Source organism: Mytilus trossulus, chromosome 1, assembly GCF_036588685.1.
Source record: "Mytilus trossulus isolate FHL-02 chromosome 1, PNRI_Mtr1.1.1.hap1, whole genome shotgun sequence".
NCBI classification, from domain to species: domain Eukaryota; kingdom Metazoa; phylum Mollusca; class Bivalvia; order Mytilida; family Mytilidae; genus Mytilus; species Mytilus trossulus.
In genome coordinates, this window is record NC_086373.1 from 44405273 (window position 1) to 44418130 (window position 12858).

The 12858-nt window shown below is 32.0% G+C and overlaps 1 protein-coding gene across 2 annotated transcripts in view; it reads right to left on the bottom strand.

The window, feature by feature from the left end:
- The window catches only part of LOC134725318 (zinc finger protein ubi-d4 B-like), a 29860-nt gene extending 18972 nt beyond the window's left edge, over nucleotides 1-10888 (bottom strand). The window contains exons 1-3 of one of the 2 annotated variants that reach the window (XM_063589038.1): nucleotides 10781-10888; nucleotides 5454-5620; nucleotides 2867-2983 (exon numbers count right to left, since the gene is read on the bottom strand). In XM_063589038.1, coding sequence (XP_063445108.1) covers nucleotides 2867-2983; nucleotides 5454-5620; nucleotides 10781-10824 — 328 coding nt within the window. In that variant the 5' untranslated portion in view covers nucleotides 10825-10888. The remainder of the gene's footprint in view (nucleotides 1-2866; nucleotides 2984-5453; nucleotides 5621-10780) is intronic. The other variant, XM_063589045.1, reaches the window with a different exon arrangement.
- Nucleotides 10889-12858: the final 1970 nt, after the last annotated feature.

Sequence of the window (12858 nt, forward strand, 5' to 3'; positions counted from 1 at the left end):
TAAAATGTTGGGACCAAAACTCCCAAAATCAATACCAACCTTCCTTTTGTGGTCATAAACCTTGTGAAAAAATTTTATAGATTTATATTCAATTTTACTAAAGTTAGAGTGCGAAAACTAAAAGTATTCGGACGACGACGACGACAACGACGACGCAGCCAACGTGATAGCAATATACGACGAAAATTTTTTCAAAATTTGCGGTCGTATAAAAAGGATATTTTTTAACACAAGGAGCCGCATCATGAAAGGATTTTCGGGGTATGCTAACTTACGGAAAAAGAAATCTCACTTTGTACCCTGAAAATTTAACAACATATGTGAAAATGTCAGAGCTGCGGAAACAAGCCATCATACATATCCATGTTTACGATATGGACTGAGCAACAGAATAAAATATTACCGTTACCGCCTTTGGAAATACAATTGCGCATAAGGCCCCAGATGTATTTGTCTTTCATCGTGCAAGATTCATACTAAGAACTAAGTATCCCAACTCAATTTGGTTCAAATGGGCTCAGCAAACCAAGAAATAAAGACAAAAATTGTGATTTCATTTAATTTGTATAACCTTTCTCCCATCCAGTTAAGAAACATACAAATATTGTTAAACTTTCAAGCCTCACTCGGATTTGTTTTTCTTCCATGGATATCTTAACTGTCTAGTATCTAAACAACCTAAAAAACTTAAAGCGTATAATTGAATATTTTTGATAAATGATTTAAATTCAAGTTTCTGAAGTTGATTTCAATTTTAAATTTTAACCAGATGCTCCGCAGGGCGTAGCTTAATACGACCGCAGAGGTTGAACCCTGAACGGTTGGGGCAAGTATGGACACAACATTCAAGCTGGATTCCGCTCTAAATTTGGATTGTGATTAAATAGTTGACACAGCATAGGTTTCTGACACAGAATGAATGTATTCAAATGAACTTAAAATTTTTTGTTTTCTCTTAGAGCAATTCACTGCTGTTGAATATTAATCCTCTCAAAAAAATGTTTGAAGAAATTTTCTTTTTATTTATGAAATTCCAAATGAGAAAAATTGAACCCAATTTTTTATTCACATCCCCCTTTCCCTTATTCCAAAACTAATTTCAATTAGAATATTCTAATGAAGTTTGCAACAATTACTACTCTTTAAATACATCATAAAATATTAAGATGTAAAAAACTGCTTGTTATCACTGAATGGTAAAGATTATTTAAATTTATTAGTTGGTAGAACAAGTGAATATACATTGTATATTGTATATAACAAAGATTTAAGTTGATTCTGGACAAAGAAAGATAACTCCAATTAAAAAAAATTCTTGCAGATATTTCTTGCTTACTATACTGGACAAAGAAAGATAACTCCAATTAAAAAAAATTCTTGCAGATATTTCTTGCTTACTATACTGGACAAAGAAAGATAACTCTAAATTAAAAAAAAATTTGCTATTTCACAATATTGTGAAATTAGATATTTCTTGCCATTGCACAATACTGTGCAATTGAAAAGACTTGCTATTGCACAATACTTAATATAATAATTTTAGATCCTGATTTGGACCAACTTGAAAACTGGGCCCATAATCAAAAATCTAAGTACATTTTTAGATTCAGCATATCAAAGAGGCCCAAGAATTTAATTTTTGTTATAATCAAACTTAGTTTAATTTTGGACCCTTTGCACTTTAATTTAGACCAATTTTAAAACTGGACCAAAAATTAAGAATCTACATACACAGTTAGATTTGGCATATCAAAAAACCCCAATTATTCAATTTTTGATGAAATCAAACAATGTTTAATTTTGGACCTCGATTTGGGCCAACTTGAAAACTGGGCCAATAATCAAAAATCTAAGTACATTTTTAGATTCAGCATATCAAAGAACCCCAAGATTTCAATTTTTGTTAAAATCAAACTAAGTTTAATTTTGGACCCTTTGGACCTTAATGTAGACCAATTTGAAAACGGGACCAAAAATTAAGAATCTACATACACAGTTAGATTCGGCATATTAAAGAACCCCAATTATTCAATTTTGATGAAATCAAACAAAGTTTAATTTTGGACCCTTTGGGCCCCTTTTTCCTTAACTGTTGGGACTGAAACTCCCAAAATCAATACAAACCTTCCTTTTGTGGTCATAAACATTGTGTTTAAATTTCATAGATTTCTATTTACTTTAACTAAAGTTATTTTGCAAAAACCAAGAATAATGCTTATTTGGGCCCTTTTTTGGCCCCTAATTCCTAAACTGTTGAAACCAAAACTCCCAAAATCAATCCCAACCTTTCTTTTGTGGTCATAAACCTTGTGTCAAAATTTCATAGATTTCTATTAACTTAAACTAAAGTTATAGTGCTAAAACCAAGAAAATGCTTATTTGGGCCCTTTTTGGCCCCTAATTCCTAAAATGTTGGGACCAAAACTCCCAAAATCAATACCAGCCTTTATTTTATGGTCATAAACCTTGTGTTAAAATTTCATAGATTTCTATTCACTTTTACTAAAGTTAGAGTGCGAAAACTAAAAGTATTCGGACGACGACGACGACGCCAACGTGATAGCAATATATGACGAAATTTTTTTCAAAATTTGCGGTCGTATAAAAATGATATAAATTGAAACGTTTATTCTAAAGAGCACAATCTTTCCACTGAAATCTAAAAAAAAGTATCTTATCGGGGCCTTTTATAGCTTACTATGCTGTATGGGCTTCGCTCATTGTTGAAGGCCATACGGTGACCTATAGTTGTTAATGTCTGTGTCATTTTGGTCTTTTGTGGATAGCTGTCTCATTGGCAATCATACCACATCTTCTTTTTTATATTTAAAATAATGCAACACACATTCTTGTTTTAAAGTATTACCAGCTTCTCCAGTCTCGATGTCTGATGTCTTTTTGCATTCTGCATTCATAAAAGCCAATCGTTTTTTCTTTTTCCACCTCTTGACAGGGTAACTGTATAATTGGCCTTTACATTGTCCTGTGAAAAGTTGCAATTATGAAATAATATGCAAGCTGTTAAAAAATTTACCAGTAATTAATATGGATATGAATAAAAGGGTTCATTCAATCTATGCCAACATTGTTAAATTTAGGTAAAATTGCATGAAAAAATGAAGGCATAGGTTGAATAATATGCAACAGCTTAAGTGTTATAAAAAGAATTGATTTGGGCTAATCATTTACAATCAGTTTAACCTAAGCATGTACTCAAACATTTTTTTGTTACATGTTATCATGGTAATAGTTAAAATCTAGGTAATTGTATGTGTTGATATCTTTTATTTAAGAATTGAATGCTTCTTTATGTAATTTTATTGGTATGTTAAAGTGTTGACAGAAGCAAATTTTGTATGAAGTGCTTCATTCTAGAAAAGTGCAAACAATCAACAATTTTACAACCCTATAAAATTACTTAAAGAAGCATTACATTCTTATAATTACATTTTTATTCTAGTTTCATGAAAAAATAGATTTATATAACTTATTTCTGTAATTAACCTGTTCACTTTATTGTGATGGTACGTATCATTTTAAATTATACACTTCATTGGGATAGGAAGGTTAATTTTAGTATGATGCGCAAGTGTTGTTATCCAATGAAAATAACGGATTCTTCTGAAACATACATGTACATGTAATGTAGTTATTAGGAATTGATAAGATAAAACAATATAAAATGAGGAGTTTTATAAATTTATTACAGGAATAATCACCTATTCATATATTAAATATACCATCATATACATTTTTAAAAAGTTTAGCAACACAACTTCTGACTGAATTAAAGTAAAACAAAATCCCCAGTTTATATTTTCGTAATCTACAATTGTTTGTGTATTCAAATGTTATGTTTGATAATTTCAAACAGCTACACATTTTGCACTAATGATTAGGTCTTGAAAAAAAATAGCATAAAATGAGCTGTGAATCTGATGGCATAATTAAATACATAGAAGGTTTCCTCTTGCAGTCGCCATTTTCTTAATTTGCAAGAAAAAAAATTTAATTGTGGCGATTAAAATTTGTCATTTGCCAAAGAATTTGGCGAAAGAAATATATTTAACAATTTATTATCATCCATCTTGTTTATTTACTTTTTTCAGGTTTCTCAGACTTTACCTGATTAGACAAATTCGCCTTGAACTCGTTAAGATTTTTTGACAGAAAATCAATAATCAGCTGATTGCATTTTATAGCTTACAACAACAAAGGACTAATTAAAAAAGGTGTTGAATGTATTGTTAGTCAAAATGATATGATTACATGGCATCCGTTACATGTCACATAAAGGATTTATTAATAACTTTGCGACGCAAGTGTTCGAAGCAAGCTTTTGACTTCTTCTCTCCTCTAGTCCAGAAAAGAAAACTGTTGTTAGGACAAAAAATGTTCAAAAGCAAGAAAAATCTTTGATTTAAAACTTTATCCTATGACTTTTATATAGATAATTGATTTGAAAGAGTACTTTAAAGTCGTTTGGTTGACATGACATGTTTTAAGCATAGATTTATGTCTCATCTTTTTCATTTACAATGGTCTGGAAAAGAAAACTGTCGTTATGAAAAAATCTATGCCAAAAGGTTGGGGACAACCCCTGGAATAAGAGTAACCCTTCAATGTAATGACTAAACCTTAAATACATGAAATAGGGGATCAATTTCAAGTGATAAAAACTTTTTTGTAAAAACCACATCTTAGTACAAAAGGGCACATATTTTTCTTTTGAAGAAACTTTCCCAAAGAACTATACATCTTTCTGGTATCATATTGTCAAAGCATGTACAAGATTTTTTTTATATTCTGGGACTTATATCTTCTTTATTATTAAAAGTAAGTAGCCCCCTCTTTTAGAAAAGTTGTTCAAAATATAATGAATTTTCCTCCTTTTAAGTTTATCTTTTAAAAGTAAATATTTAGTGACTATTCATTACAATGTAGACTTTAAGATAAGTTTGAGAGAATAATCATAGCCAACAATGGGGTAAACTCATCTTATTTAGAGAGGGGGTGTAGAAAAAAAGGAAAATTTTAAAAGAAAAATATATTTTATGTTAATTGGCAAAAAAAAATAATAAAGTCATGAAAGTGGGGAAAAATATATTGTTTTGGCGAAAGATGTGGCGAAAAAAAATATTGACCCAGGGGAAACCCTGATTACATATGAATAGAAATTACATTTCCCTCACAAAATTTGGCAGGCACTTTTTCATTTCAACCCCCACACAAAACACATATACACACCTCTACATGCTCTGTTTTCATTTATTTTAGATTTCTTCTTTCTCACCTGCTTTCATGATCAAATGTTTGCAAAGATTGAAGATGCTGGTAGAGGGACATCTTTAACAGAGATAGCATCCCAAAGTTATTGGACCCGTCACATATTGTTTCTAAAATAAACTGAAGAAGTTAATTTTATTAAATTGTCTTCCGTATAAAATACTTACCTTGTTGTCTATCTTTATATGGATGCCATAAAGCTGTATGATTCTGCGCCACACCAGTCTGGGAGTCAAGAAAAGGCAATCTCATTTTCCTTTCTATGCACAGGCGTGTATTAACATTGGCAGCATTCTCAATTGCTTCTATGAATGTCTGTTCACTCCCACCAATGCTAAAAAGTATACATTTAACATATTATATCAAATAATATTATCTAAAAATCTAATTCCAGAAAATAAATTAATACATGTATACGCATTGTGCAGGTACAAATTATAGAACACAAGAGTGCTCACGCTGAAATGTCTCCCCTTCTTTACTTATCATTGATATTGTGTTTATAGTCCTAAATATAAAGCTTTATCACAACTGTCACATAAACTTAGCGTTAACCAAGAAAACTAAACATTGACCAATGAACCATGAAAATGAGGTCAAGGTCAGATGACCCATGCCAGGCAGACATGTACAGCTAACAATTCTTCCATACAACAAATAAAGTTGACCTACTCGCAGGGGGCAGCTTTATACCACCGCAGAGATCGAAACCCTGAACAGTTGGGGCAAGTATTGACACAACATTCAAGCTTGATAAAGCTCTGAATTTGGATTGTGATAAAAATTTGACATAATATGGGTTTCTAACACAAAAATAATGTCAAATCTATTGCAAAATATTGTGCAATTAAAGATTTCTTCTTCCAATTTTTCCAAAATTTTAAATTTGAGAAATTTGGAAAAAAAATAATTGAAAACTACTACCACCCCCTTTACTTGGCAATTAGTCCAAAACCTGACATTTTTTTATACATATTTTACAAGTAGTGTAAGGGAGGTAAATCCAAACATACCCAGCATTGTATGTTAAATGTTTTAAAATTACCTCCCTTACACTGCTTTTTAATTGTCTTAATTGTCCATTGACCAGAAAAACCTAGTTTTTCCCCTTTTTTGCCCCTAAATACAAAACATTTTGAGCCATAACTCCCCAAATACAATACTTACTATCACTTCATAGTATGGAAACTCTTGGTATAATTTCAGAGAGATTCATACACTTAAACATAAGTTAGTGTTTGAAAACTACAAAAATGCTTATTTTGGGCCCCCCTTTTTGGCCCCTACATGTAATTCCAAAACTATTGGGACCATAACCAATCAATCACAACCTTCCTTTAGTGGTATTGAACCTTCTGGAAAAAATTTATAAAGATCAATTCACTAAAACTAAAGTTATTGTCCAGAAACTGAATGCGTCTTTGGACAAAGCAGGAGACGACGACATGATAGTAATATATGACGCGGTTGTATAAAAACTTAACACTGAGCAATGAATCATGAAAATGAGGTAAAGGTCAAATAAAACTTGCGCGACTGACATATAAATCATTAACACTGAGCAATGAATCATGAAAATGAGGTAAAGGTCAAATAAAACTTTCGCGACTGACATATAAATCATTAAATATTTAATATTTAATGATTTATATTTAATGATTTATATGTCAGTCGCGCAAGTTTTATTTGACCTTTACCTCATTTTCATGATTCATTGCTCAGTGTTAAGTTTTTATACGACCGCATCATATAATACTATCATGTCGTCGTCTGCTGCTTTGTCCAAAGACGCATTCAGTTTCTGGACAATAACTTTAGTTTTAGTGAATTGATCTTTATAAATTTTTTCCAGAAGGTTCAATACCACTAAAGGAAGGTTGTGATTGATTGGTTATGGTCCCAATAGTTTTGGAATTAGTGGCCAAAAAGGGGGGCCCAAAATAAGCATTTTTGTAGTTTTCTAAAACTATCTTATGTTTAAGTTTATGACTCTCTCTGAAATTATACTAAGAGTTTACATACTATGAAGGGATTGTAAGTATTGTATTTGGGGAGTTATGGCTCAAAATGTTTTGTAATTAGGGGCAAAAAAGGGGAAAAACTAGGTTTTTCTGGTCAATGGACAATTAAGACAATTTAAAAGCAGTGTAAGGGAGGTAATTTTAAAACATTTAACATACAATGCTGGGTATGTTTGGATTTACCTCCCTAACACTACTTGTAAAATATGTATAAAAAATGTCAGGTTTTGGACCAAATATAGTATTGCATAAAGTATTAGAAAAACAGAACAAAACTCAAAAACTTACCTTTCACAACTGAACCATGAAAATGAGGTCAAGGTCAGATGACACCTGTCAGCTAGACATGTACACATTACAATCACTCCATACTCCAAATATAGTAGACCTATTGCATGTGTACATATTAGAACCAGATGCTCCGCAGGGTGCAGCTTTATACGACTGCAGAGGTCGAACCCTGAACAGTTGGGGCAAGTATGGACAAAACATTCAAGCTTGATACAGCTCTGAATTTGGATTGTGATCAAATTTTTGACATTGTATGGGTCTCTTACACACATAAATGTCAAGATCTTTACAAATCAATTTAAGATTCCTTCTTCAAACTTTTCAAAAATTTGAAATTTTAGAAATTTAAAAAAAATCCATTGAAAACTACTACCACCCCCCTTTTTTTCAATTAGTCCAAAACCTGACATTTCTTTATACATAATTAACAAGAAGTATAAGGGAGGTAAATCTGAACATACCCAACATTGTATGTTAAATGTTTATGAATTACCTCCCTTACACTGCTTTTAAATTGTCTTAATTATCCATTGACGAGAAAAACCTAGTTTTCCCCCTTTTTTGTCTCTAATTCCAAAATATTTTGAGCCATAACCCCCCAAAGTCAATACTTACTATCCCTTCATGGTATGGAAACTCACGGTATAATTTCAGAGAGATTCATACATTTAAACATAAGTTATTGTTTGAAAACTACAAAAATGCTTATTTTGGGCCCCCTCTGGCCCCTAATTTCTAAACTATTGAGACCACAACCCCCAAAATCAATACTAACTATCCCTCTATGGTATGGAAACTTGTGGTATAATTTCAGAAAGATTCCTACACTAACACACAAGTTATTGTTTGAAAACTAAAAAATGCTTATTTTGGGCCCCCTTTTTGGCCCCTAATTCCAAAACTATTGGGACCATAACCCCCAAAATCAATCCCAACCTAGTGGTATTGAACCTTCTGGTACAAATTTGTAAAGATCTTATCACTAAAACTAAAGTTATTGTCCGGAAACTAAACCCGTCTTTGGACAACGACGCAGACGAAGACGACAACATGATAGCATTATATGACGCAAACATTTTTTTTGCGGTCGTATAAAATAGACCAAAACACAAAAACTTAACAATAACAATTGAACATGAAAATGAGGTCAAGGTCAGATGACACCTGCCAGTTGAACATGTACATCTTACAGTCCTTCCATACATCGAATATACTAGACCTAGTAATATTGCTTATAGTATCTGAGATATGGACTTGACCACCAAAACTTAACCTTGTTCACTGATCCATGAAATGTGGTTGAGGTCAAGTGAAAACTTTCTGATGGGCATGGGGACTTTACAAGGTATGCACATACCATAAATATATATAGTTATCCTATTACTTATAATAAGAGAGAATTCAACAGTCAGAGCTCAGACATAAACAAGTCGATTTTTGTTTTTGACTTAAATAAGTCCAAACATGTATTTTATATAAAAATGTAGTTTCAATTTTAGACTTATCTAAGTCAGAAAATGACAGACTTGTTTAGGTCTATTCATGTTGGTGAAAAAACTTAATGTTACTTTGTGGCCAAACTACACCACCTATGACAGCAAAAACCTGTATGAGAGTTCAAAAGGACTTGAGCTATCTATATTTAATTATCTAATTGAACATCCTTACTAAACACAGATGTTTTACCTCATTAAGTGTGATTCCAGGTGGTTGCATTGTAAGGTTAATTAACATTATCTCCGATTTTTTAGACTCTCATTCATATTTTTCTTTAGAAGACAAAGCATTGACTTTCAATGATGTCATTATTTGATTTAGATGCATGACCTCCTTATAAATATGCGTGGGTCTTGAAGTTAACCAATTTTGATCACTTATTGACTTGCAGGAGTCGATATTTGCAACTTTTTGATTCTGGTCAATTATTTATTGTTTAACAATATTGGACTTATTCAAGTCATATTTTGTGTTACATTAAAGGGAGACAAATCCTTAAACTTGCATATTTAGACCTCTATGAGTCAAAAGCAGATTCAGACTTATTTATGTCTGAGCTCTGACTGTTCAACATTACAAACAATCTTAATTTTTTTTTTAAGTAGTCACTGAACCATGAAAATGAGGTCAAGGACATTGGACATGTGACTGATGGAAACTTTGGAACATGAGGCATCTTTATACAAAGTATGAAGCATCCAGGTCTTCAGCCTTCTTAAATGGCTTTTAAGAAGTTAGCTAATGCTGCCACATAGTACAGCTGTAGCCGGATCATATGTAAAGCTTACTGTGACAAAATTTGCAGGCTTGACAAAACTTCTGTAAATTCAGAAACTATTGTGAAGTTTTTATTAATGCGAATAATGTGACTGAGTGAGTATCACAATTGTTGTACATGTAGAATTTCGGAGCATTCATAATTTATAACTTAACACCATTTTTGAAGAAAATGACAGTCATGATTTATTCACATTGCATGTTTTATACAGATGTTACATAAAAAAAAAAAAAAAACATGGCATACACTCAGAAAATTCAAACCATTTCAGCAATCTTGTTCATTCGTCAACCATCTCTCCCATCTCACGTCCACTATCACACAACGTCAAAATAAGGGAAACAACATTAACACTGCTTAGCGTAATCACGGACATGAAGACAAAGTCAAAGTCACAACACCACTCTCTCTTTTCAAGAATATTTCGTCCTCGAAAAAAAAAGATAAATCAAGATAACTTGCGTTTTCTTGTTTTCCAGTTCATCTCTAGTCCAAATAATTATGACGTCTTGAAAGGCTATTATAATACTTTTGTTTGACGCCTTACATCAACGTCGTAGTAAGGCGTCAAAGAAAAAAATTATAATAGCCTTTCAAGACGTCATAATTATTTGGACTAGTTCATCTCATGATCAGGTAGATGTAACATAGACGACCCACCTGAGAATACATCATGTTTATAATTGTTTTCATAGAAGTTGCTATCTCTGAATTGGGTGTAATTGTCAATAATATAGGTCTCGATAATCCAGTATATGTTGATACTCTATGTTCGTCGATAAATGGCCATAAATTTGTTATTTTAAAAATTTTGCATCTTGAATTTAAAAAAAGCGTTTACGGGTGTCAAATATGGGATTGGACAATACTGGTCATTAGGGACAAACATTAATATTCATATGGTTACCATTTTTTAAGCACAGAAGGGTTAATTAAAATATCTGACGCCATGTCCACTTCTTTGTTTGAGCGTTAAAGGGTTATCTCCCTTCAAAAAAACAAAACACGTCTAAATACCAAAACGTTCGCATCTTAATAACAGTCACGGAAGGACTGAAATACAGATTGCCTGCACTAGTCTAGACTTATCGAGTAATCAGCCAGTCAAGATCTATGCTACAATTTACACACGAGTCGTGCAACACTTTAATGCAATATGGTCACATTTGTTTTAATTGAGGTCAAATGTCATCTTTACTGGCAAATTCTGTAAAAATTTTGAAGGGTTTTTATTGAAGATATTTTTTTTCCATTTGTAATCTCTACCATAATACAAATGGTAGTATTTTGGGTTTAGTAATGTTTGTTGAATACTTTTAAAAACCTCAATAACACCGGCACTTGTCTCAGAATTTTTTCCCCTATATACCTTAATATAACTTGAACATATGTTATATTTAAAAGGTATATAACCGGGGGATAAAAATCCTAGACAAGTGCCTGTGCTCAATCACTACTAGTATTTTTTTCTCTCATAGTGCTAAGACTACTCGTATCTTCAGAGTTTTTTTGGTCACAATTATTGCTGCTTCCATATTATCAGTATCTTCTGTTATTTATTTCACTCTGGCCATTAATGTCTTTTACATAATCATCAATAGGATTTACAACCATAACCCCCTTTTTCCCCCATTGCAACTTACCACTTACTTTAAAAGGTATCCAATATATATATAAGAAGATGTAGCATGCTTGACAATAAGACAACTCTCTACAAGTGACCAACTGACACAGGCATTAACATCAATAGCTCAACGTACGGCCTTTAACAATGGATAATTAAAAGCCATAATGCATAGGCAGCTCGATAATTTCCCGAAATGACCAATGTAAATATTTTCAAATGAAAAATCTAACAATCTGATTTACGTATATAAAATAATGAACTAAAACAAATATGAATGGGTCTTTGCATCGGAAATAAACACATTTATCTTAAAACCAGTTGTTGGCATGATACGGGTTATGTTCTTCTCATATATTTTATGATGATATGATTCTAAACTCCTTACGGGAGGGATTGTGCTTGATATCTGAGACTACTATAACACATAGTAGTCTCAGCAGAGACCAATTGGCATAGAACGTAATGTTTCCCCATTTAGATCCGAAAAGGAAGAAGATATATAGTTTGTATTAATTCAAAAAGTTTGTCGGGAATTACAAGTTAAACGGGTCTTATGCTTATAAAATTTACTTTACTTTCTTTAATAACGGAACAATTAGATTAAGAAATGAAACAATTGTCCGAAAAAAAGGTTAATTATATTCATCTCATATGTTTACAAGCTTAGAATGATATGGAGAGGTATATAGCCACGCTTCAGGCCCAATTTTATTTTCACTTTCAAGTTCTATACATATGAACCTTATTGCAGAGAAATAAAGAAAAATCGCAATTTTACACTTCCCAAATTTGAAAATTGGAAAAAGATGATTTTATATCCACATTTTTTTCAGATCAGATTTTTTTTTATACTTTTGGTCTTGTTGATAGTATCTGACTACCAAGAACATTCAATCTGAGGAAATATATACAGATGATCCACCATAAATAGCGTCCCGAATCGACAACGTTGAAAACGTAGGAAAATTGTCCAGTGGACAAACTTGCAAGACATTTCATTTCTTTTATCTCAAGTTTGATGGGATAGATGTGTCTAACATATAGTCACCAAATTTTGAATTATTTAGTGAGAGAACATCATCTTGATAATGTTAGTTTCAGAGAATTTTTTGTTTATATACTTGCATCTACGTTGGCAATTTTTTTTTTGAAACAAAGCAGGGTCTTCTTTTTCAATTTGTCTTCAGTCAGTTTGGAATGGGGAATACTTGTGTAAAATGTATAAAGTCAAATATTTTAATACTATTGCAAGTTGAAAGTTCATTAGATTGTATGTATTGGAATTTGTTGGTAACCACATTTGAATCTCGCCACCTCTATAAAGTTAGATTCACTATAACTTTGTGGTCTTGCTTTGG